General features: G+C 42.7%; 1 protein-coding gene across 9 annotated transcripts in view; it reads right to left on the minus strand.

The window, feature by feature from the left end:
* The window catches only part of PDE4D (phosphodiesterase 4D), a 624208-nt gene that overhangs the window by 33332 nt on the left and 565184 nt on the right, over positions 1–25692 (minus strand). The window contains exons 1-2 of one of the 9 annotated variants that reach the window (XM_066614479.1): positions 24933–24947; positions 24137–24324 (exon numbers count right to left, since the gene is read on the minus strand). The exons of 6 other annotated variants lie outside the window; for them this stretch is intronic. In XM_066614479.1, the coding sequence (XP_066470576.1) occupies positions 24137–24271 (135 nt within the window). In that variant the 5' untranslated portion in view covers positions 24272–24324; positions 24933–24947. Of the gene's footprint in view, positions 1–22674; positions 22754–24136; positions 24680–24932; positions 24948–25692 lie in introns of those variants that run through there. 2 more of the 9 variants (XM_066614478.1, XM_066614480.1) reach the window with 2 other exon arrangements.

The raw sequence follows: 25692 nt of genomic DNA on the forward strand, positions 1-25692 counted from the left end.
TTCTCTGTGCCCACTGTGAAATCCCAGTGACAATCAATCCTAAAGCAAAACACTGTTCTCAACATACATCCAACTAGAATGCAATGTGCTCCGAGATGAGTATTTTTTTTTTTAAGAACATGAATACATTTTGTCTAAATTAAACAAAGTAACTTTTGACCCAATCCTATTTTCCCATTGTGCCGGCAGAGTGCAAGCTCCACCACACACATTGTTGCAACTGCGCCATAAAGCACTTTCTGACAGCGCTACTCCCAGAAGCACTGGTGTGAAGGCCAGAGCGATCCTGCTGGCACCAGAAGACATCTGGATTCCTACAAGTCCAGGTAAGTCTGGCACGGGGTAGGGAAAGGTGAACAGTCAGATTGGGCAAAGGAAGGGGCAGGAATAGCGGTGCTGGTGCATGCCATATCCTATCCATCTTCCTGGGCCTGATCTGCCAACATGGATCAACTCAGACTTGCGCCAGCGATATTCCTGGTGCAAATCCAAGTTGATCCATAGCAGCTGCTGGGGCTTACTCAGGGACAAGGGAACAAATGTCCCCTTACCCTCAGGAGACTTCCAGCAGCCAGAATTCCTCCATAAGAATGCAGCAGAAGCTGTGCTGATGTGAACTGGGCTATGTGGAAGTTTGTGTGTATGCACACATGCTCTATATACATATAGTGTCTGCAAACAAATAGGACAAAGCATACACACACCTTTTCCTAACTACAGTTTTCACAAATGTTATCTCAGTTCTGTCTTCTAACAGCCATGGAGGTAAACCAATATTATCATCCTCACATTAAAGATAGGAAGTTGAAGATAAAGGTTCATGGTTTGTCTAAAGCTACCATAGTGAGTTCATAACTGAGCGAAACACCTCAACTCCATAACCCATGTTCTGTTTTCTATGCTGTAGAAAGAAGGCACTGCATTACTACATCTAACTATGCTACACCAACTCACAGTGTTTTAAAATAAGTGTTCCAATCAGCAGACTCACATGATTGAAATGAATTAGGTTACCATCTGGCATTCAAAAATCCCTGAAATTTCAAGAAGGCGGTAGGTAGGTTAACTTGCACCATCATGTAGGAAGCTTGTTTCCTGCTATGGCTATGGTTTGGTGTGAACCAGTTTAGCTAAAAACTGGTTCACACCAAACTGCAGTCTGGTATCACGAGTGACCCTTAGACTACTCAAGTGCCCACCCCAATTCAGAGAGATACTTCCTCTTTAGTACAAAATATAGTCTTGCAATCACATCTGAATTGACAGTCAGGCTTGTGCTTGCCTTCTAAAACAGGATTACAAATCAGTTTCAAATAATACTTTGCAATCCGGTTCGGAGGACAAGCAAATTAAAAAAAACACAATCCTTTGCCAGTTTGGATATAGCAATGCAGCATTCCCTTTTTGCAGCACAACAAACAGAATAATTTATAGAGAGTGTTAGTCTGTTACAGCAAAAATAACAGTGAGCCTTTACTGCACCTCCCTGCAAAAGGGAAGGGTGGAGGCTCTCTGAGTGCAAGTCTTGTTCACATAATATAAAACTGTTTTTTGGTGTTACTTCTGACCTGAACCAGCCACCTCTACTGAGCCACAAAACAGAAACTTTTTTGTTAGTATAATGGAGAAATGCCTCTGGCCAAATGGTCATTTCAACGGTATTTGTGCAGGAGCACACAAGAACTGGATGAATGGCACACAGCTACGGAACTTAGATTGCATCCACTGCATTTGTGAGGGAGATGCAGATGAACGCTCCTGTTTCACTGAATGCTGCTGCAGGGGTTTATAAAGCAGTACACACGTACAATTAACCCAGAATTCTAGAAACATTCCCAAGAAAATAAAATAAGAAGAGGAAATAAGGATACATGCATTCAGCATGTAGGATAAATTCAATCAATCAATCTAGCCCTTAAATAGTGGCAAGAACAAGAAAAACAAAATAAACCATATACAGTAATATGGCCATTTGAAACTCAGACAGAGGTGCATTTCTGTTAGCCAACAATCAATGGGGGTCCAACCACCTCTCTAATATCATAGTCCTGCTACACATATTTTCTTTGAAATATGTTGCAGTGCCAAAACAAGGCCAAGTTATTGCAGCTCTCCCCATCTGTCTTGCCAAAACCTTGCATGCATTGCAAATATCCTATGCACGAAACTCAGCATGTCCTTTCGCTGCTTCTCCCAGAATACAGCACGAGCCAACTTAATTCATTTACACCCCACCTACCCCAGTAGCTCATAGACCAGATATATACAACCCATGTACAAGGACCTATCTGTTGAGTCTCTCATGAAACTGAGTTCTCAAAACAGATGGGTTGGCTCTTTAACTTCTTTTGGGGTGGAGGAGGAGATGGATCTTGACACCATACGAATAAGAAAGCAAAAATTGCCTAGTCTGAACTTGTTGCAAAACCACACTATATATAAAATGCATTAAAAAAAACCCCTTAAGATACAAGATTCATTATCAAAATAATAAACCAACTCTCCTCCCAGGGAAGCCTAGATTAAAAAAAAATAAAACAAGCTCCACAAAAACAAAAATTCAAGTTTTTCTGATACACATAACGTACATAGAAGGATATTCAGAGATTATCCTCCTCAGCAACGATTTGCTGAATAGAGCAGAGTAACCTAATTGCAGGACAGATATTTATTCAAAAGGTTTAAGGAAACCACAATAGCAAGAGCTGTTGTAGACTGTTCTCCAATTTTACTAGCCCAACTCTAATTCATTTGTCTATTCATTTTACTTTAATACAACTGAAGATCTCCATAAATGGAGCACAATGTTAAGACATAAACACTTATTAATCCAAATGTAACTGAAAGAATGAAACACATATTATGCATGTGCTATGTTTTTCAGTATTATCTATCCATCTGATATTTACACTGCTTTCCTTTCAGATGGGCATCAAAGTGGCTTACCCAAAACACAAACAAAATATACACTTAAAAAACAAAGAGTTAAAAATATTAATGGGAAGGATCTGGGCCAAAGAGAAAGTATGCAGCATTGGAAGCACCAGAGTACACTGCAAGGCATGTGTATCAGAGATATGAGAAGAAGAAGTACATGGAGTTAGTTTCATACCACTTTCAACCCTCCAAGAGCCACTGGCCTGGTCGAAGTGTAGTGGGAAACCCTGGTTTCCCATTAAAAGAATAAACCCTGGCTATCTGGGCTTGCATGTTCCCACACCTTGTTGTTTATGAGAAAAGGAAAGAGAAGCTTATTGTTTTAATTTGAAGGAAACTACATGCTGTTACAGCCAGGCTCAGGAACAATGGTTTGTTTCCTAACTGTGGTTTGAAGTAATCAGGAACCTAAACCATAGTTTGATCCTGGTTCCCCACCCCATCTTTGGTTTGAGGAAAAGCATAGCTTTTGGAATTCATTCATGATGTGGAAGTGGTTTCCTTCAGAACTAAAGTGAACACTTTCCTCCCCAGTCCCTCAGTGGAGGAGGGGAGGCACGAGTTCTTGGGTTGCAGAGGTTAACTCATACACTGGGGAATCAGTTCCTGGTTATGTCTGAACCAGGCCACTGTCTGTCTCCAGCTTTAGATATATCAGAAAGATGATATGATATTGAGAATGTCTTGACATTACAGGAAGAAGCTTTTCCAACTACATTACTTTCATTCTGCAGGAATTTAACTATTGGAGAGGTGACAGGCAAAGAATATATTCAGGTTGTATTATCTATCAAAATGCTGGCTTATCATTGACAGGGAGCTGGGTTGCCACTGGAAACTAAGAATTAAACAGAGGCAAGCTAGAAACTGTCCAGGTGGTCACTTGGAGTCCCTAATTTGTAGTACATCCCACAGTGTCATGAATCTAATTCCTCCTCCCCCCCATCTGCCACCTCCTTTAAATCCACTGAACATGCACAACGCTGGTTGAACTCTTGTCACTGAACTAGTCACTTACTGAGCTGAGTCAGTAGGTTTGGTGCCAGAAGCCTCTTGCAAAGCCTTTTGCAAAGAGTTTGTATCCTTTCCTTGCCTCATCAAGACACAGTACAATTTACGTAAGGGTTCAGTCTGTGCTCTGTAAGTGGTCTCCTGTCTTTGTTTACCTTTTACAAGCTCTGAGTGAAGTCACATAAAGAACTATGTGATGATAATGCCTAAGGCCTAGAAAAGAGGCGCCTGAGGGGGGACATGATTGAGACATACAAAATTATGCAGGGGATGGACAGAGTGGATAGAGAGATGCTCTTTCCCCTCTCACATAGCACCAGAACCAGCGGACATTCACTAAAGTTGAGTGTTGGAAGAGTTAGGACAGACAAAAGAAAATATTTCTTTACCTAGCATGTAATTAGTCTGTGGAACTCCTTGCTGCAGGATGTGGTGATGGCGTCTGGCCTCAAAATGGCCACGGTGCCCGAAGATTGGAGGATAGCAAATGTCACACCGATCTTTAAAAAGGCAAAGAGGGGGGACCCGGGAAACTATAGGCCGGTCAGCCTAACATCCATACCTGGTAAGATGGTGGAATGCCTCATCAAAGATAGGATCTCAAAACACATAGACGAACAGGCTTGGCTGAGGGAGAGTCAGCATGGCTTCTGTAAGGGTAAGTCTTGCCTCACGAACCTTATAGAATTCTTTGAAAAGGTCAATAGGCATGTGGATGTGGGAGAACCAGTGGACATTATATATCTGGACTTTCAGAAGGCATTTGACACGGTCCCTCACCAAAGGCTACTGAAAAAACTCCACAGTCAGGGAATTAGAGGACAGGTCCTCTCATGGATTGAGAACTGGTTGAAGGCCAGGAAACAGAGAGTGGGTGTCAATGGGCAATTTTCACAATGGAGAGAAGTGAAAAGCGGGGTGCCCCAAGGATCTGTCCTGGGACCGGTGCTTTTCAACCTCTTCATAAATGACCCGGAGACAGGAGTGAGCAGTGAGGTTGCAAAGTTTGCGGACGACACCAAACTTTTCCGAGTAGTGAAGACCAGAAGTGATTGTGAGGAGCTCCAGAAGGATCTCTCCAGACTGGCAGAATGGGCAACAAAATGGCAGATGCGCTTCAATGTCAGTAAGTGTAAAGTCATGCACATTGGGGCAAAAAATCAAAACTTTAGATATAGGCTGATGGGTTCTGAGCTGTCTGTGACAGATCAGGAGAGAGATCTTGGGGTGGTGGTGGACAGGTCAATGAAAGTGTACCCAATGTGCGGCGGCAGTGAAGAAGGCCAATTCTATGCTTGGGAGCATTAGGAAAGGTATTGAGAACAAAACAGCTAATATTATAATGCCGTTGTTCAAATCTATGGTAAGGCCACACCTGGAGTATTGTGTCCAGTTCTGGTCGCCGCATCTCAAAAAAGACATAGTGGAAATGGAAAAGGTGCAAAAGAGAGCGACTAAGATGATTACGGGGCTCTTCAGCCTAGAAAAGAGACGCCTGAGGGGGCACATGATTGAGAAATACAAAATTATGCAGGGGATGGACAGAGTGGATAGGGAGATGCTCTTTACACTCTCACATAACACCAGAACCAGGGGACATGCACTAAAATTGCGTGTTGGGAGAGTTAGAACAGACAAAAGAAAATATTTCTTTACTCAGCGTGTGGTTGGTTTGTGGAACTCTTTGCCACAGGATGTGGTGATGGCGACTGGTCTGGGCGCCTTTAAAAGGGGATTGGACAAGTTTCTGGAGGAAAAATCCATTATGGGGTACAAGCCATGATGTGTATGTGCAACCTCCTGATTTTAGAAATGGGTTATGTCAGAATGCCAGATGCAAGGGAGGGCACCAGGATGCAGGTCTCTTGTTATCTGGTGTGCTCCCTGGGGCATTTGGTGGGCCGCTGTGAGATACAGGAAGCTGGACTAGATGGGCCTATGGCCTGATCCAGTGGGGCTGTTCTTATGTTCTTAAATCTGTGTACAAATGCTAACTGAAGCCTTCAGAGGCTACAGTTTCAAAGAGACAAACAAATGTAGAATAAAACATTGTGTTTCATATAATGGAAACTGGCAAACACTGAGGAACAGATTTTTTTCTGCACTTACTTTCCTAGTGATGGGAATAATGATGGAGGAGGGACTAACAGAAGTACAGTGTAGCCAAGCGTATAAGGATACAGGGGAGGAGCAGAGTTCAAAAGTGTTCAGGAAACACTCATAAGTAGATAAAGAGTACCAGAGATGCAATGATTCAATCTCTTCAGAAAGCTTTTCTGTGCCTCTGACCTAGATCTGCCCTCTTTTTAAGTATTTAGACTAAAGAAAATAATCCCATTTATATTAGCCACCTCCACCGATTATAGCTGAAGGTGCTCACCAAGCAATTCAGGGCAGCTCTCTGTGTGTGGTTGAAGAGGGACTCCTCGTCAAGGGTTGTGAGAATCTCCTCCCATCTGGATATTTTAATTGTGAACATGATTTACATACTGAGTTTGTGAACTTGGTGGGTGGTTTGGCACCTGTACTGCAGTAGTCTGACATTGCCAGGCTGTGCATTTATGAGAGTCCAGATATAAAACCTCTGTTCTCTAGCTGGAGGCAAAAAGTTCTGAAGAGCAAAAACCAGAATGAGACTGTTTGAACTAACTTCTAAAATTCCCTGTTTCAAATATGGTTTAGAACAGTCTACAGCCCAACATGGAGATGGCAGACAGCTTCAAGAACAAGATGTCTTGTGTCATGAGGAGCAGGAGGAGTTGAATGTATACTGAATTTCCTGAATGCTCAGACCAATTTACATACATTGTCTCAGCAATCCTGAAAACCATCGTGAAAGGTACGGCAGTATTATGAACTGGAGGGCAGGGATGAGGCGTGCCAGGGGAGGGAGTGGGTTGGGACCGGTGGAGCTTTGCTCCACCAAATCTTAAGCCTCTGTTTTGGGCCACTGGCCCGACAAGGAGGCTCAAAATTCTATGCTGACCCTATGCACTGGCTACTTGGCTCACCCAAGGGAAGGGAATGAAAGTCCCCTTTTCCCAAGGAGATGCTGGCGCTGCCTGCAAAGGGTGCAGGATGCAGCGGCAGCCGTTTTCAGTGCCGCTGCAGCCCTGGGCACCAGGAGCGCAGGATTGGACTGTCCGTCACAACTTAGTTGTAACATCTATTTCAGTAGTGCATAGCCATGATTAGATTTCTTAGGATGTAACCCAGTCAGTGTACACCCTAGAAATATCCTTTGCAATGAGTACAGATGAGTCCCAGAATCCTTTGCAATGAGTACAGATTCCTCAGCGGAGAACACAAAATGGAAATGGTTCCCTGAAGGCAGAAAATTTGAGACACACTGCTTTAGGACATACTGCTGTCGTCTTTACAAACGTCGTTTTACTGAATGATGGGATCTTTCAGCAGATGAGGCAAAGAGCATACATCTGCACTGTTTAAAGGCATGGTGATTGTTTTTGCAAGCCAGAAGATTTGGGTATTTCTTGGTGTGCACACTGTCAGTTCCATTCCGTTTGTACTTACTGCCCTCTGGTGATGACAATAACAATAGCTCAGAGCAGCAATTTTACCATTTTGTTACATTATAAACCCACTACTAAGGTGTTCTTTCAAGATCATTATATTTTTATATTTTATGGCAAGCTAACAAGAAATAGTTCTCCATTAAGATGCAATTGTTACTGCACTCTGAACATTAATGTTCATTCATGACTGTAGTAAGAGTCTGGTTTTGTTTTTACATTCTTGGTAGTTTGGACATATCCAAACTCTCAAATTATCTTCATAGACATGTTTATGCTCTCTTTCTTTCTATGTTTTTCTTCTTAAACATTTTAATTTTCAATTTTAGCCTGAAATATTTTTCTGTTGCTTCAACTTTTTGAATTGTCACAAGAAATGATGGGGGTTTTGCTGAATGCCCAAACGAGTGCAATGGGGTACCTTTGTTCAAAAGAGTCACTGAAAATGCTGAGTATGTGTGTTAAAGCAGGGCCTCATTTTGCTCAGCCAATACAGGACATGAAAGAATGCAGTTTTCATTATTAACCCTGGCTACTGGCATGGTAGGAACTTAGATCATGTATTCTTATTTCAATTTAACAAACAATGCTATTAGAGACTCCAAGGTTTGAACCTCATGAGACTGGATGAAATCAGGCATCAGAGCCCAATGCTATTCAGGTAGATAGTTGTGTACTAGCAGTATGAAGCCTGGATTGGGGAATCTACAAATACAAGGAGACTAGTTTTGCGCTCTTGCATGTTCAACAGAGCAAGACTTTCCACCTGCTTCTTCAAGTTCAATCTCCAATTCCTATCTTCTGAGAATCCTGGGACCTGGACGACACACTCCAAGTCTGAATCAGGATATGGCTGCCTTTGGTCCCAATGAACATTGTACTGTATTTTTCTCAGTAAGGCTGCAATCCAATGCACACTTACCACTGACTCTAATCAGACTTCCTTCTTATTAAACATGCATAGGATTGGGTTATGATGAGGAGGCAAAAGCAATGATCCTTTTTAAAAAGAAATGTATGAAATCCTATTACTCCTGATTTTGCTTTTTCTTCTGAACATTAAGAGACTAGAGCTCCCTCCCTTCCAAGGGTGATCTGTGTCTGCCATAGAAACGAAGACTCTAGAATAGGTGTGGGCAGGTGTATGGAAACTACTTTATTAGAAGCCTAGGTCTATCAACTGGAACTAAATTAGTGGACAGCTACAGCAGGAGGCATTGGGCCGAATACAAAATGGTGCCTCCAGATGAGTGGCCAGTTACTAGCTGTACCCCATAAGAACTGGAATGTTTGACACTTACAAAGTACAAGTCTTTATCCAAATCACCCCCAAGTTAGGGATAAAGTAGTATTTTTACTGCTGCAGTTTTTTAGACAAAAACCCTTGCTCTACTGCAAATCATCCTGCAATCAACAGACAGATCCCCATCCACTTTCTGCTCATCTCCGCACTGGAAGGTTGAGCAGAGGAGATCTGTGAGATGATACACGGCATCGCTGAATATGATCCTCCTTGTGAAGGAAGAATATAAAAGTACATGAACAGAAGTGGGGCAGGCCTTCTTGAAAAATCTCTACAGAGGGCTTCATGCTGTTTGATTTGTAGTTGGGAATGCAGACTTGTGGAGGGAGGTAAGTGGAATGGTGTCTAACCCAGCTTGGATTCCCCCTTACTTTAATCAGGGATGATCTGGATCCTCACTGCAGGCAGGAGGTTTTTTCTCTCACCACACAAGGAAAAGGACAGCAGTGTATTACTTTATAAAACATTGCATTGGAGATTCAGGATTTTACGCAAAACTCAGTTTCAGGATTTTACACACACACACACACACACAGCCCAATCCTAACTAACTTTCATGAACCAAAGCAGCCATGCCAACTGGGTGCATTCTGTGGTGGTGGGGCAATCATGGAGGTCTCCTTAATGTAAAAGTTTGTTCCCTTATCTCGTGACTGCATTGTGTCTGCATCACTGCCAGAAAGTTGATTAGGATTGTGCTGTAATAAACCTACACCCTGCCTTGCAATGGATGCAAAACTCTTCATGGTGGCAGTTAGTACAATTAAAAAACAATAACTCATCATTAAAAATTCAAAATACAACAAAGCAAAACTAAAACAAGACCAAAAGCAGCAGCACAGAGTAGAAGTAGCAAAACGAACTTAGTATGTTTTCTCAGTGGTATTCCAGCTCACCATACAGTGATTTCAAAATGACTCTACTAGAACAAATCCAAATGTCACCACATGAGGGCTACATTGCACAACATTTTTCTTGTCTGCTTTCTCCTATTATTTGTAGAGCTCGCAAGGTCAATTTTAAGCACTGTACACCACTTGTCAGAATGCAGTCATAGCAGCACACAAAAAAGATCAATAAGAAACTAGGATTTCATGTTTGTTCATAACTATAAGGTCTTGGTTTTATTATAAATTGACATTGTTTTTCAAACTGGAATCTGAAGACCATCTTCCAAAAAAGAATTTTCTTTTCTTTGCATAGCAACTAAGTTCATTTAGTGTGAAAACTGCAATAAAAACTTGAGACTCTCCAATCAGCACAGCACTCCTTATCAGAAGAACAGAGCACAGAATTTGACCAGGTGAAAGACTACAATGCCAGTATACTCCCCCTCCTCTCCCTTTCTTTCGCAAACTAAGAGAAATACTAGCACGTCCCAATTTCAATACGGTGTTGAGATCATGCTGAGTCTTGTTCGTTAGCTGATTACTCCAAAACAACACCATGGAGCATTTGAAGCCTAAAATACCCCAATAAAAATAATGTATGCAAGAAAATGTGAGGTTTGCATAGCCTGGAAGGATACAAAACCCAGTAGTAGTATTGGCAACCTTCAGTCTCGAAAGACTATGGTATCGCGCTCTGAAAGGTGGTTCTGGAACAGCATCTAGTGTGGCTGAAAAGACCAATTCGGGAGTGACAATCCCTTCCACACTGGGAGCAAGTGCAGTCTGTCCCTGGTCTGTCTCCCTGGCTATGGGCCTTCCTTCTTTGCCTCTTTGCCTCAGACTGTTGGCAAAGTGTCTCTTCAAACTGGGAAAGGCCATGCTGCACAGCCTGCCTCCAAGCGGGCCGCTCAGAGGCCAGGGTTTCCCACTTGTTGAGGTCCATCCCTAAGGCCTTCAGATCCCTCTTGCAGATGTCCTTGTATCGCAGCTGTGGTCTACCTGTAGGGCGCTTTCCTTGCACGAGTTCTCCATAGAGGAGATCCTTTGGGATCCGGCCATCATCCATTCTCACGACATGACCAAGCCAACGCAGGCGTCTTTGTTTCAGCAGTGAATACATGCTAGGGATTCCAGCACGTTCCAGGACTGTGTTGTTTGGAACTTTGTCCTGCCAGGTGATGCCGAGGATGCGTCGGAGGCAGCGCATGTGGAAAGCGCTCAGTTTCCTCTCCTGTTGTGAGCGAAGAGTCCATGACTCGCTGCAGTACAGAAGTGTACTCAGGACGCAAGCTCTGTAGACCTGGATCTTGGTATGTTCCGTCAGCTTCTTGTTGGACCAGACTCTCTTTGTGAGTCTGGAAAACGTGGTAGCTGCTTTACCGATACCAACAAAAAAGGCAGCCCCGTGACAGAGAAATGGTGAAATGCTGGGCCTTATCTGTGATGTACGATAAAGGCAAATTATTTTGATAAATTTAACCCAATTTATGGTTTGGGGATTAAAACCTAGCATGTTGAAAGATATATAACTACAAAAAGCCCAATGTATTTATTTGCTTTTATTTATTTTAAATTATGTATTATATTTGTATATCACTTTGACCCTTGTGTAAAGCAGGATAAAGTATGAGGCAGGGTAGGCCTTGCACATTACCACCAATGCTAACTAGTTGTGATGGCAAAATGCTCAGGCATCTGGTTGGCCTCCAAAGGACCAGGTGAGCCTTTGGCCCAATCTACCAGAACTCTTCTTATGTTCTTACTACAAGGGCGTCATGTGGGATCTCTGTCAGTGAGGATTAAATCACCAGCATTGGTGTAAAGCACAAGAATTGCCCTGACTAAAAATTTACCCAAAGACGACACTCTGCTTTTACCTCATAGAGACAAATGGCAGACATTCACTTCTATGGAAGAACATGAAGTCAAGTACTTGTACTGGAATAGAGGCCAAACTTGCTCCCTGACTCTGATCAGCCCACATGCTGACACTTAAGCCTGCTCCTATCTCCAAACACATCCTGCAGTGTTTTTGTCCTCCTTTGGTTCCTATCACTATTATTAGTCACACTGAAATGTGATAGTATATTAGCAGGTATTTGCACTTCTTGCAAAGATTTCTAGAGTGGTACCTTTTCTTCACATAAACCCCATAAAGTACTGTGAACTAGCCAATAAGGGAAACCTAGATATTTGCCTAGTCACCCAGGGACCATCACAGTATGTGGATTTGAATCTGGTTATCTCCCTTCCAAATGTAACATTCTACCCACAAAGTCCACTGACTCCTCTTTTTGATATCTTCTTTATGCATGTTACTTTTTATCAATGAAGACATGCGTCACTCCATGACGAAAGATACTGCTGTTCAAAACAAAGGGAAGGTAGCAACGCAAGCTCCTGCAAGCATACTTTTTATCAGAGGAAGTAAAAATGAACACAAGCTAAGTTGAAAGATAGGATAAGGTCAGCCAGTGAAAAACACAGGAAACCAGAAATGTGAGGAGCAGCTTCCTAAGGCAAGTGCATTTGGGGTCAAGAATGAGACTTGCTGATGGTGTTTATCCAGAAGCAGTATGTAGAAGCTTGTGAACAGAAACAGATGATGAACTAGCATGCGTGGAATGAGCGACATTAGCCCATGAAGGGAGAACAGAAACAGCCTTGAAAGCAACTTACAAACTATGCAGACAGATAAAACAATGATAATAATCCTATGGCAAAGGCAGGGAAAAGTTGCAAGCAAGCACAAAAGTGAAATTATTCAGAAAGTTTGTAAGAGGCAAAAACCCCTCTTCAAAGAAAACAAACCACCACACAAGCATTTAGTAGTTACGAGCGAAGACCTGAATGCCAGCCTTTAACTGAGATGCATTTGGCAGGCACCAGAGACAGGGTCTTTTTGGTGGCAACCCCACAACTGTGGAACTTTCTCTCCAGAATAGTACAACAGATTCCCTCTTTGCTATTTTTAAACAGTAGCTGAAAGTTTTTCTTTAAAAAAGCATTTAACTTTTTAATTAGCAAAACCAGGTGGTTAGTTTTATTTTGAAACTTAAATTAATGTTATTATGTTTGTTGGCAGCTTTGTGATGCTTTGATGAGACAGGCCCTCAAAATACACACCGACATGGCGCTCAAATGCAGCCTTCCTAGATTTCTGTTTAGGGTACACACAGCAGCAGCACTTGTGCTGTTTGTTCTACACTTCCAAAGGCCAGAAAGTTGTTTCCCTGCAAAAAGTGGAAGATTTTTACTTTTTAAAATCAGATTTTAAATACTGTTAATAGTAATAAAATAAAATAAAATAATAATAATAATAATAATTTAACACTCGAGAACCAAATAAAATTGCTTGAGACTGAAGACCTGCTTTCAGGCACACATCCTGTAGTTGTTGTTCTACATAGCCTATACAATACAAGGTTTCTTCATTGATATAGTAATCTCCTGGTTGCAAAAGGTGGAGAGGTGGGGGGGGAGCAAAGATACTCCCAGGAAAATTAAAGAGCCCCCTTTATGTTCTCCAGTGGGGGGTCAGCAGAGCTGACCCCAACTCTGTCCTGCTTGCCAAAAGGCTGAGGCCAGACTGGGGAAGTCCAGGCAGCCCCTCCCCCTCAAGAAGTTCTGGCCTGCTCACCTGAGAGGGAGGAGCTACCCAAATAGAAGACTAACCCAAACATGGAGATCCCACTGGAGAACCCCTTATTTTCAGTTTTTACTATTTTTTTTCCTGGAAAAAAGAACACACTTGAATTCAACTGGCTTAGCTTTCAAGGATACAGCTGAGAAACTGGCAGCCCAATCCTAACCTGCCCTGTAGTAGGCAGACTGGCTGACCTGCACTGCATCCAGAACAGGGTTGGGGCTGGCTGTGGCGCAACCCAGGGCAAGTGAAAGTAATTCCCCTTACCCTGAGCAATGCTGCACCAGGACAAATGGGGCTACTCTGATTTGCGCCACCTAAATAGATGGTGAAGATCCTAGCAGCCCGGTGTTCAGCGGGCCGCTTGGGAGGCGGGGTTAGGATCTGACCTAAGTGCAGGATCCTGCACCACCCCCTCCCATGCCTTGTCCACCCACCAGACCATTCCCCCTCACCCACCCCAGAACACCTGTGTTCCGCCCTCCCCAAGCCTTATGGCACTTTTGTGACACTCCCAGGCTAGCACAAGGGACCTGTACCGGCCCAAGAGCGATGCTAGATTGCACTCTCCTTCCCACAACCCTTGCGGCAAAGTACATCTTAAAAGATCTCAGCTGATGTTATGTGAGCTTCCACAAATGAATGGGGTATAGGCAAGTATTAATGTTTTGCATACATTTTTTTTGCAGTACAGCTTCTGTGTCAAATTACATTAAAATGGATTTACTAAGCTTCTTGTTGACAAGAACAGGTGTCCTACCCAGGTTGGAAGACTGCCTACGCTGGTGGCCTAACTACACCGCTTGGTATCCGGTATTGTACTTAATTAGTATGACATCTGATTGTGCAACAACAGTGACAAAATAAAAGCCAGGACAAAAAAGACATGATCTGGACAAACCATATCAAGGAAGCAAGAGATTATAATTCTTATAATAATGGCTAGTGTTATTGACACCTGCTTTTGGCACTCTCAAAGCAATTTTCTTAAGCTCTTTTATGTTACAATGCAGCTGTGATGGCACCAGTTATTTATATACCAGTGTATTCCTATTCCTACCTACTATATAGTATTCCTTTCTATCCAGCCTTGTCTATTTTCTTTGCCCATTATTCCAGAGGCCATTTCAAGCTGTGCCCAAGGCAAGGTAATAGACTTGGTGAATCATGAGGGAAGGAAAATAACTTAGAAAATGTATTCCACCCAAAAAAAAAAAAAAAAAATCCAGGTTCCTTTTACAGTAACATTTCTCCAAAGAGGAAGTTCTGCTGTCTATGGAAGTTAGCTACCTATCCTATTTAGAATGTCACCACTTTTTAAATGTGGTACTACACAACAATGTAGCATACATTCCTGAACATAAGTCAGTTGGAAAGGTTTAAGTTGTGGTCTTCAATCTTTTCAGACCAGGAGCCACTTTTGGCTACACTGGACCACGTAGGACCCACTTTTTTGGGGACATGCCTCAGCATCTTCCTGCTTTTCTTATGGTGACTAGCTGCAAGAGAGAACAGAGCTCCTATACCTTTTGCCACTGCACAGAAGTTGGGTTAATGCAGTTTGTCATGCAGGGCCAAGAAAAGCTACACCTACCAAATTCCTTCTTCAAGGTGGCCACAAAGTCCCTATGCAGTCTTAAATGGCTTCAATCCTAAATTGAACATTGAATTCGGTCAGGGGTCTCCAAACCCCAACCCAGGTACCAGATGCAGCCCGCGACAAGCCTCTATCAGGCCCATGGAAAGACTCTGAACCCTTCTAAGCCTCTGACCCACTCAACCAAACGTGACCAGAGCTGACCTGATCAGAGCTGACCAGAGGGATCTGAAGGCCTTAGGGATGGACCTCAACAAGTGGGAAACCCTGGCCTCTGGGCGGCCCGCTTGGAGGCAGGCTGTGCAGCATGGCCTTTCCCAGTTTGAAGAGACACTTTGCCAACAGTCTGAGGCTAAGAGGCAAAGAAGGAAGGCCCATAGCCGGGGAGGCGGACCAGGGGCAGACTGCACTTGCTCCCGGTGTGGAAGGGATTGTCACTCCCGGATTGGCCTTTTCAGCCACACTAGATGCTGTGCCAGAACCACCTTTCAGAGCGCGATACCATAGTCTTTCGAGACTGAAGGTTGCCAATACATGACCAGAGCTGTGCTCCAGTTGCATCTGGAGAGTGTTCTGAGGGCCGGGGAGGCCATGTGCCTCCCCTAAGAATACCTTCGAAAGGCCTAAAAACATCACTTCCTGGTTTTCCTGAAAAACCAGAAGTGACATTTTTGGGTCGTCTGAAAGCCTTAGGCTTTGGAGGCTTTCTAATGTATTTATTTAAATTGTATATTTAATTTTTTTTTTTTTTACTTTTTCACCCCTCAACACCATGCCAGATATTTGATGTGGCCCTCTGACCTAAAAGTTTCTATACCTCTGGGTTAGGTGAACAGGTTAGAATACTGTTCTGCTTGCAGAGTATCAAGTGTAATGAAGTAGTAGGTTTCAAAAGCAGCCTGAAATAGTAGGCATCACTAGCCTGGGAGTAAGTCTCATGGAACTAAGTAGAACTTACTTCCAAGCAAAGAGCCATAGAACTGGTGGAAGAAGAAATGGTTTAAGCCAGTGGTTCTCAATCTTTTTCAGCAAGACATTCTGTCAGGAATGACACCCTGAAATGATGTCATGGCCAGAAGAGACATCATCAAGTTGAAAATTTTTTAACATCCCCCCATATGACCGAATCTAATTAAGTAAAAATAACATGGCTAGCAAGGTCTTTGTTTACCTCTTCTTAGAGGTCTTTGCAGAAGAACTGCCAGCTTTGTTTCCTGCCCAGGCTCCTATGCCTTTAATGGCAGCATGACATACAAAAATCCACCAAGGAAAGTCTTTCTTGGTTGGGAATGCAATGAGGGGAAAAGCATCACCTGCTATTACAGGTGCTCTATAAGAGCTTCTTAGATATTACAGAGACTGCAGAGCTGTTGATGAGGAAAAAAAATTGAGAACTCTTCTTTAAGGTCCTCTGAAGGTATAATAGTAGGAAAGTTAGAAGTGTGAAATAAGCAGGGAACTGCTGCACCAGAGTTCAGCAACACTCAAGAAAAGCAGGGAGGCAAATAAGTGATTGTGTTTACACTGCTTGCAATAATTACAACAGGAAGGGTAAGAACTGCCTCCTGGTCCAGCCCAGACATCCAAAGGCCTTTTGAAAAAAGATGGTGTTTCTTCAGAAGCTTTTTAGATTGTGAGCCCTTTGGGGAAAGAGAAACAACTTATGTTTCAGTTAATGTTCTCACAGCATCATCCTATGCCTGCTTATTCAGAAGTCCCACAGTTTTCAATGGGACTTACTTCCAGGTAAGTGAGCATAGGTCTGCAGCCTCAGCAAACAGTGGCAAAATCATCAAAGATTGTCTTGGCAGCTTAAACATGAAGAGGAGGAAGTCCAGCAATGAGTATGAATTTGCAGGGCTTTGCATGGAATGGTCTTTATTTCGAACACGTATTCAAAATTCATGTGGAATCTGAGGAATTGATAGTATCTAAGCTGAATGCCCTAGGAATATCATTGGCGCAAACAAATTCATTCCCATTTGCTGCTCCCACCCACATTCCCCTGGAAAAGACATAGGGAAGACAAACATGAAGTTGAGCTGTGTAATTCTGCTTTCTTCTACCTGTGTCGATTTCTCTCTCAGAAAGGGCAAGGCAAGATTTCAGTACTTCTGAAGGATATATAGGACAGCAAGCCAAGACCGAGGTCTGCTCATCCTGGACATAATCCAGTGGGAATATCTGCTCTGCAAGCCTCACTGTAACAAATGGTAACAAGTGCAAGAACATAGGGGAGCGTTCTTGTGAAGGTTCCATTCAGTTCCATGGGATTTGCAGCCCCAGTTCTTGGTACACTTTGCCTCATATTCAGCCAGACATCCAAGGACAAAAAAATCTGAAATTTAAGTTTTCAATAGTAACTGTTACAAATAATACAGTAAAGAACTCTAAAAAAGAAACTTGGGATCTTCAAAATAATGTTTTATTTTTATCCTGCCTTCCTCCTCCCCATTATGGAACTTAAAGCGGCATACTTAAAGGTTCCCAGGAGGTGTCCTATCCAGTCCTGCTCAGCTTCAGCATGCTGGCTGCAGCACCATGTGTCTTTGGACAAAGGTCAGCTGGAAGCCACATTCAGCTTTCAGATTATTATTACTATTACAACTTGCCATAGGAGAAGTTGAGGAACTCAAAAATGCATTTCCCCCTCCCTGTAATGCCAAGTGTTTCTGTGTGAAGGCAAATGTAAATTGCAACTGGAAGTGAGGCCGCCATTCTCGTCACCCACCTCCACTTTTGCAGAGTCCTGCTGCCTGAATTCTTTGTGTGTCACCTTTTTTTTAGCCACCACTTCAGGGAGTGCTAGGTAACGCCGCTAACACAAAAACAAACAAACTCAGTAGGGCCCCAACACGTACATGCCAGAGCAAGAGCCTCTAAATCATCCTGACTAGATATCAGGATTTCAAAGGCACACTGCAAGCTGTTTCACAGAGACTTGTTGATTCAAGCTCCAGTTGCTATTAAAGCATGACTATCATCTCCTTTCTGAAAAGGGTAACTGGATGATATTACTACTCCTTTAACGAAGACATTCAGCACTGGGTCACCCCAATAGACCCTTCCTGTTTTCCATGTTAAATTTATAATTGGATCCATTATATATTTTAACTGCATGTGTAAAACACTGACATTGAGTCCTGCAATATCACTTCCAAGTTGCTTCCCAGGCTGATGTGCCATGTAGGCATACAGGGGAATGACACAAAAGAAATTCATTTATTTCTAATAGGAAAAAGAAAAGTGAAAAGCTCCATTACTATAACCTGGTAAATTTTGGAGTTTTTTTAGGGAAAAGGTATTAAAAATCTGCATAAATTCAATTTATGCTGATAAAAGTTAATTTATTTAAAATATTTGTCTCTCATCTTTCCCCCTTCCCATCAAGAGGATAGGCAGATGCTCTTTACACTCTCACATAACACCAGAAGCAGGGGACATCCACTAAAATTGAGTGTTGGGAGGGTTAGGACAGACAAAAGAAAATATTTCTTAACTCAGCATGTGGTTGGTCTGTGGAACTCCTTGCCACAGGATGTGGTGACGGCATCTGGCCTGGATGCCTTTAAAAGGGGATTGGACAAGTTTCTGGAGGAAAAATCCATTATGGGTTACAAACCATGATGTGTATGTGCAACCTCCTGATTTTAGAAATGGGCTATGTCAGATGCAAGGGAGGGTACCAGGATGCAGGTCTCTTGTTATCAGGTGTGCTCCCTGGGGCATTTGGTGGGGTCGCTGTGAGATACAGGAAGCTGGACTAAATGGGCCTATGGCCTGATCCAGTGGGGCTGTTCTTATGTAGGTGCCCCAGATGATTGACAGTACATTGAAGCCTCACTTTAACGGACTTTGATTTAGCAGATTGGAAACAATGGATGTTTTCTGCTTAATTAAACTAGTTGTGTACATTTTGCACATGCACATCTCCACTGACTTCAATACATTCAGTTCTAAGGGACTTTCAGCACAGACACTCCTCCCCTCCTAGTCTGTTAATTGAGGATTCAATGTATTTTCTCCACTACATAGCCCTGTCTTGAAGGGGTTGGCTATCCTAAAAAAATGATCTGGGAAATTAAGAGGGCAAATAAACTATAAAATAACATTAAAAGGACAATTCTCCTCCTCACTGGCCCATTGGTCGCCCATTTCTAGGGCCACTGTGAGGAGAGGGGAACAAACAATAGCAAGTGTATAACATTTCTAGGTAAAGCTCAAAGGCATACAAAATTTAAACAGTGACTAAAGTATTCACAAAAGCACCGATTAGCAATAGCGGAGGCTCTGCTAAGCTAAATTAACGACTATAGTGGGAGAGGAACATATGATCTCGAATGAATCGAATCAGATTGCTGATAAATTCTAGCTTGGCAATTTTACAGTGCAATCTTCCTTCAGAGTCTGTTTCACTGAAAAAGAATGGTGACTTTCAGCATTCAGCAGCAGCATCCTCGGAGACTGAAACATTCTCCCACTGGCCTTTGAATGCTCCCACTGTTGAGGACATGTTTGTCCTGGATAGGTGATGGCATATTTCACATTGGTAGCTGAGAAGATGAATGAGTCCCTGACAGCATGGAAGCAGAAGGGACAGTGACAGTGCACTGCTTGTTGTTCCCTACAACTCCCCAGCTAAAACCACAACAAGGTGCCATAATATAACACAGCTAGTCATTAGCAACAACGGACAACCAAACAGACATAAATCCAGATTCTGCATGTCAACATTGTCCCTGGATCCACATTAGTGCAGGATCTAATATCATCTTGTGCTTATTGACACCTACTCAACACCTCTGCCAGTCTTCAGAAAGCCAGGATGGTAGAGGTTTGGGAGTTAGACCTGGAAAATCCAGTTTCAAATCCCCGCTCAGCCATGAAGCTTTCTGGGTGACCTTGGGCATGTCACTATCACTCGAATGCACCAACCTTACAGGGCTGTTGTGAGAACAAAAGGAGAGGAGGAACTATTACACCATCTTGAACTACTTGGAGGAAATATGAAAAATGAATAATAAAAAATAAAATCCCAGAAGAAATGTTCCTAGTCCTAAACCTGCTACCCTTCAGTCTCAATGAATACAATATTATTGGTCTTGATCCACAAACCTGAACTTCTCTGCAATGCAACGTTGAGGTTAGATCCAGTAAATTATAGCCTGATTGATGTTGTTGGCAACCTTCAGTCTCAGAAGACTATGGTATAAAAAGAAGCTCTTCCCAGCTGTTTTTCCCCTTTTAGAGAAAGACCTAGAAGAGTGCAATCCTATCTTGCGCTGGAACAGGCAAGCCAAGAGGCTTACGCTGTATCCAGCACAGGATAGGTGTCCAAAGTGGCTCAGCCAGAAGTAAAGGGAAACATTTCCCCTTACCTCTGGGTAAGCAACCCCGGCCCCAAGGGGCTCCTCGAACTTGCACTACCTCCTGAAGTGGCACAAGTCCAAGGAGAACAGAGTCGCCTGAAGCTCCCCACCTGCTTGCCCCTGGAGCCTCTAACCACCCGCCCTCCCCCCCGCCCAGGAACACCTCCCTCCCGCCTCCTACCCACCCACCCAAGGGACTTGCGTTGGCCCAGCTCGGCTGACGGAAGGCTTGGTGCCTCTGTCAGTGCGGAGGCTTATGTCAAGCTCTGCAGGCTGGCACACCTCCGCGTGCTGGCCTAGCCGACTCACAAGGAGGCGCAAAGATGTTTTATGGCATGTTTACGACCCTCCTGGATCGGCACAAGTCCAAGGCAAAGTTTGGATTGCGCTGGACGTTTTATAGCAAGCACTCTTCCAACACTACTAATTCTCCACATTAAATTACCCTGTCCAGAAGCTTTTCCTTAATTTTTTAAAAAATTGTTTTGTTTTAACTACACATGTGTGTAGTTAGACCAGCAATTTTCAACCACTGTGCTGCAGCACACTGGTGTGCCGCAAATGGTTCACAGGTGTGCCACAGAAGTTTGGGGTGGGTCATTTATTAGTAGGGCCACTGGGGGATGTGAGCCCCCTGCTGGCAGTGCAGTGTGCTCTGTCAATTGTCAAAAAACCGATAGTGAGCCTTGACAATTTTAGCGCCTTGTCAGTGCGTTGTGACATAAAAAGTTTGAAAATCACTGAGTTTGTTAGACCCTTAGATTATGAGGGAAAAAAGAGTTGTGAGGGACCCCATTCCCACAAGACAAACTCCTGGTCAGAGACTTATGTTCATTATCTGCAGAAATGTAAAACACAGAAGAGTCAATGGATCTGTATTTTCACCTCTAATCTTGTGAACAGCCTCAGCATCTTCCTTTTGCAGCAGCTCAGAGCTTTCAAGGGAAGAGGGGAACACAGATGAAAATTTCCTCACTCAATTTTTGTCACTCAATTCCTCACTCAATTCCTCACTCAATTCCTTTGTCAATTTTGCCTTTGCTCACAGTGATATCAATAAAATGATAAAGATGTAAAGAGAGTAGACACATACTCAATCCAAACCCATTTTAATGACTACGAATAAAGTCCTCACTGGCGAAAACCAAGTCATAACTGAATCCAAAGAATGAGTCATATTAAAATAAGCCGGTTTGGGGGGAATCAAACAAAAATCTGATTTCCTTCATTGGAAACAATTCAACTTCTGACGATTCAAGATAAAAACATGGAACTTAATAGATACTTGATGAGGCAAATACAGCACCGTCAAAAACAGCAGAATCCTTATTTTGAGCCAATTTCTCTACTGTCCATTGATATCAAAGTTAATATTGGAGAATATTACAAAAGCACTGATCATAGTTAATTTTCCATTCAACATGGGCAAAAGAAGGAACAGTCTTATGGATCTCTATGAGTTTTCACATCTCATGGATCTGCTACAATAAAATATATATAACAAAAGATCTCTGGCTTCCAACTCTGCAGCTGAGTCAGTGATAGGGGACGTAATCTGTATAAACGCTCAGAACACAGAGATAACTGCTGCAGCAAGACATCTTTTCAGATGTTATTATGAAATAAAAGCAGGTCAACATTTTCCAGGGTGGACTAATTCTTTCAGGACCAGAGGGTTCCTCTTTCTTCATTCTTTCAGCAGAAGCACTGTAGCAGCAGGGAGAAAGGCAAACCTGGCCTGGATTCTTGTGTGTACTTCAGAACGATTGAATCTTGTTTAGGAAGGAACTAAACAAGTTCTTCATTCTCTTTGGACAAAGTAACAAAAAGAAGAATGGGAATCGCAAATTCTGAGATAGGTAGGACCTTTCCAAATGCTATTATTGACTCGCAGGAAGACAACAACTGTGCTGCTGTATCTCAATGCCATCGCTAAAGATGACACCAACCCTCATGTTGAAGGCGTATCGCTGTTTACTAGTACCCCGACTGGTAAACTGCCCCTCTTCACCCCAGCACGGCATCTTTTCTAGTGGCTTTTGCTGGGGTCTCTTCTGTAATTTTTTAAAGATTGTGACTCAACTGAAATAATACTAGCACACTGAAAGAAAGAAAATGGTTAGCAATGATTTATCTCTCACCTTTCCCATCAAATAAACAGAGAGAGCAGCACAGCCCCCCACAGACTGTCATCTGGAAACATCCTAATAGGCTGAGATGAATCCTTTCCAATTTCTATTGGATCAGAATCCCTCCCTCGCCCCCCCTCTCTCCCATAGTAATGTCTTGGCTAGCCTGAAAAACTCAAGTCCAGCTAAAAATTCCAGGCTTGGAAGCATTTCTTTCAATTTCTCGGCTTCTTTTATAGCTGGGAATTTCCATTCTTACCCGGCTTGCCGCCATCTAAAGCCACCTGCCTTGCTGCAGGCCATGTTGCTTTTGCAATACTGTTTTCAGCCCTCCACGCTCGAAACTGAAGATTTCATTATTTATTTAAATCACCACCATCAGAGGCATGAAGTTATTCTTGAAGCTATTCTCCTTCAGAGTGTATGTACGAAGTGCAACAATGCCTGAATTTGTAGCACTGGTTCCACACGAGGAAGGTGTAGCCAAGTTCTATCAGTGTTCTCTGTCACTCAAATACATTTAATCAACAACTAAGTGACAAAGAAAAATGGCCAACTCATAGTTATTTCATACCCAACAAAGCAAGACACACCCACACAAACTCAAGCAATGAATTTATTCAGGCACCAAGATCCAAAAGAAAACTGGGGGTGGTGGGGAAGTCGTTGAAAACTCAATCCTGTACTGTTGATATAGGATGGCAGCAAAAAGTCTTTCCCTGTAAAACATCTAAATGCAAAACCAGAAAGCTACCGGTATGCAGAACCAGAACTGGTATGCAGAACCAGAATAGCAGCACGTTTTGTAAAGTTCTTACTATTCCATTTGAAAAGAAGGACCCCTGCGTCCAAGGTTAAATCTAAAAGCAAGGACTTGTAGGTAAAAAAGGTTTTACTTTCAACAAGGATAGTTCATTCTGCACCCAGAGCATGCTAGTGAAGACCCTACGCTAATCGTATCACATTTATTTATGGCTTAATTCTCCATGCTCATTGAATGATTTGGGATCTTAAAAGTCAGTAAGAGATTTCCCTCTCAGCCATATGCATGAATACAAAAAGCCACTTTATGCAACAGTACTATTACAACCACTCCTCTTTTCCTTAAAAAAAAAAAAATCTATTCAAACATAGTCTTAACAAAAATGGCTAAATACTTTCTTCTGTAGTTGTATCATGTAACCACTATATCTCCTCAGTTTTATTACCATTCCATTATGCCCTTTAACTGATCTTTCTGCAAGACCTGTAAATATGAATAACCAAAAAGAGCTTCAAGTATGCAGAAAAGAAAGCAAGAAAAGAAGGGGGGGAAAGAGGATACATAGTTCCTTTTCATCATCCTATCTCAGGATTGCTCAATTCTGGCGACAGTTCCCTATACTTTCCCAATTTCTCTTTACTTTTTCTACTTTCATACAGTAATTTCAGGCAAAAGGTGGGATCCTGTAAAACAAAGGCTTTACTACAGCCAGTTCCAGAAATTCCCAGCACATGCATCTGACAAGATCATTCGGTACACTGTAACAGCATCTTCATACCATCAAGATTTCAAAGCGCTCCAATCAGCTGACATTTAAACCCCGGCTTCCCACACCATACCAAAACTGCTGCAGGGTTCCTCTTTTCGCAAGCTATGGAATGTATTCACTAACTTAATTCATTCAGAAAGTTGAACAAAAAACAACAGGTCAGTTATCAAACATTTAATGGAATCTTACCTGCATCCAAAATTCAGGTGCACAAAACTTTGGCCATACTTCGTAATGTAAGGAACTCACAGTCATCTTACTCAGAAAGATGTGTCTCCTTTCAGCTTTAATGACTAAGCAACCAAAGAGATCGCCTCTGAGCATCCAGATAAATATTTCTTAGGTGTAAATGCACTATCATTCTCCAACAAAACTTTCTATTGCATTTGGAGGAAAAAAAAACACAATTCAAATAAGCCACTTAAATGCCCCCAAAAGTTTGCATGCAATGATGCTAGTTTTGCAAGCTGCCTCTCCTGCAAACAGCGTCTCTTGCAAAAGCTCTGATGTATACATAGAGACAGCTTTTGAATCCTGTCAGGTACTTTCCTGGCTTCTTGTAGAGCTATACTAGCCTGCATATACTCCAAAATGGCAACCTCATCTCTCCTCGTTGCTATGGACACGCCATACGTCAGACCTGCACTTTTTTCCCTCAGACCTGTTTGTTTATGACAGGCCTAGGTGCTTCCTATTATGGTGCCTGCATCAGCACAGCATGCCATTCGCCAGTAATGAGAGCTCACGGCAGCCACTGAGGTGATCAGCATGCGGCAGAGGACAGAGATGCTGAGGAATCCGAGCATGCTCCTTGCAGCCCTGCACAGAATGGCAATTTCAAGAACGGTTAAGCAGCATACAAATCACAGCAGCTGGATTCACCCGGACCAGCCTTATTTCTGGTGGGGAAAAGCTTAAAGGCAGGCAAACCGGTGCAAATAAAATCCTGGAAGAGGACAGCTTTAAACAGCGATAACAAATTGACCTCGAGAAGTTTAACTTAATTTGCTGCCTGGAAAGCCACTGTGGAAGATTGCGTTGACGACAGCGGCAAAGTCCCCAAATCTCAGGACTGCCACACAGTCTGCGCTGCTATTACTTATCCTTTAGCGGCTCTCACTTTTGACCTTTAGAAGTATACTGCGTTTCCACTGGCTGCAAAAGCAAGTCTGCTTTGTTTCTCCTATGGACTTGATGGGAGGCTGCCCTTGGGGATACAGGAGACATAACCCAGAAGGAAGACATGACAAGTCTCAGACTTCCTATTTGCCAACACTGCCAGTCCAATATACACAACCTCCACTTAGTTCAGCCACCCTGCCAAATGACCTCACTTGGTTAGATGAGACAAGGCTGAGCTCATACTTGTATATCTGGGTCCATTCACTATAAATTTTGAGATAATACAAATAATGGTCTTTCCAGTTTCCAGGCAGCTCCAGGCTATGTAAATCTTTAGCAGGAGCAGAGGCTATGGCATCACTGACCATGTTGAAATCCATAAGAATGCCCAAGGCTTGCAATTCTTGAGTAACCACAGAATCAGCAGACATCTGCAGATCTGTCAGCACCCTGATAAAAGAATGATTGGAGAAGCACAATTCAAAATAAAAGCCTTCCTTTACACATTTATTTTTTTTTAATTACAGAACTCAAAAGTATTTCAGAACTTGACTTGTACAAACTCTGCACTTTTTTTTTCTTTTTGCTACAGAGGAAAATTTGGATTCTGTATCATAAAACAC

Source organism: Tiliqua scincoides, chromosome 2 (genome assembly GCF_035046505.1).
Source record: "Tiliqua scincoides isolate rTilSci1 chromosome 2, rTilSci1.hap2, whole genome shotgun sequence".
Lineage (NCBI taxonomy): Eukaryota > Metazoa > Chordata > Lepidosauria > Squamata > Scincidae > Tiliqua > Tiliqua scincoides.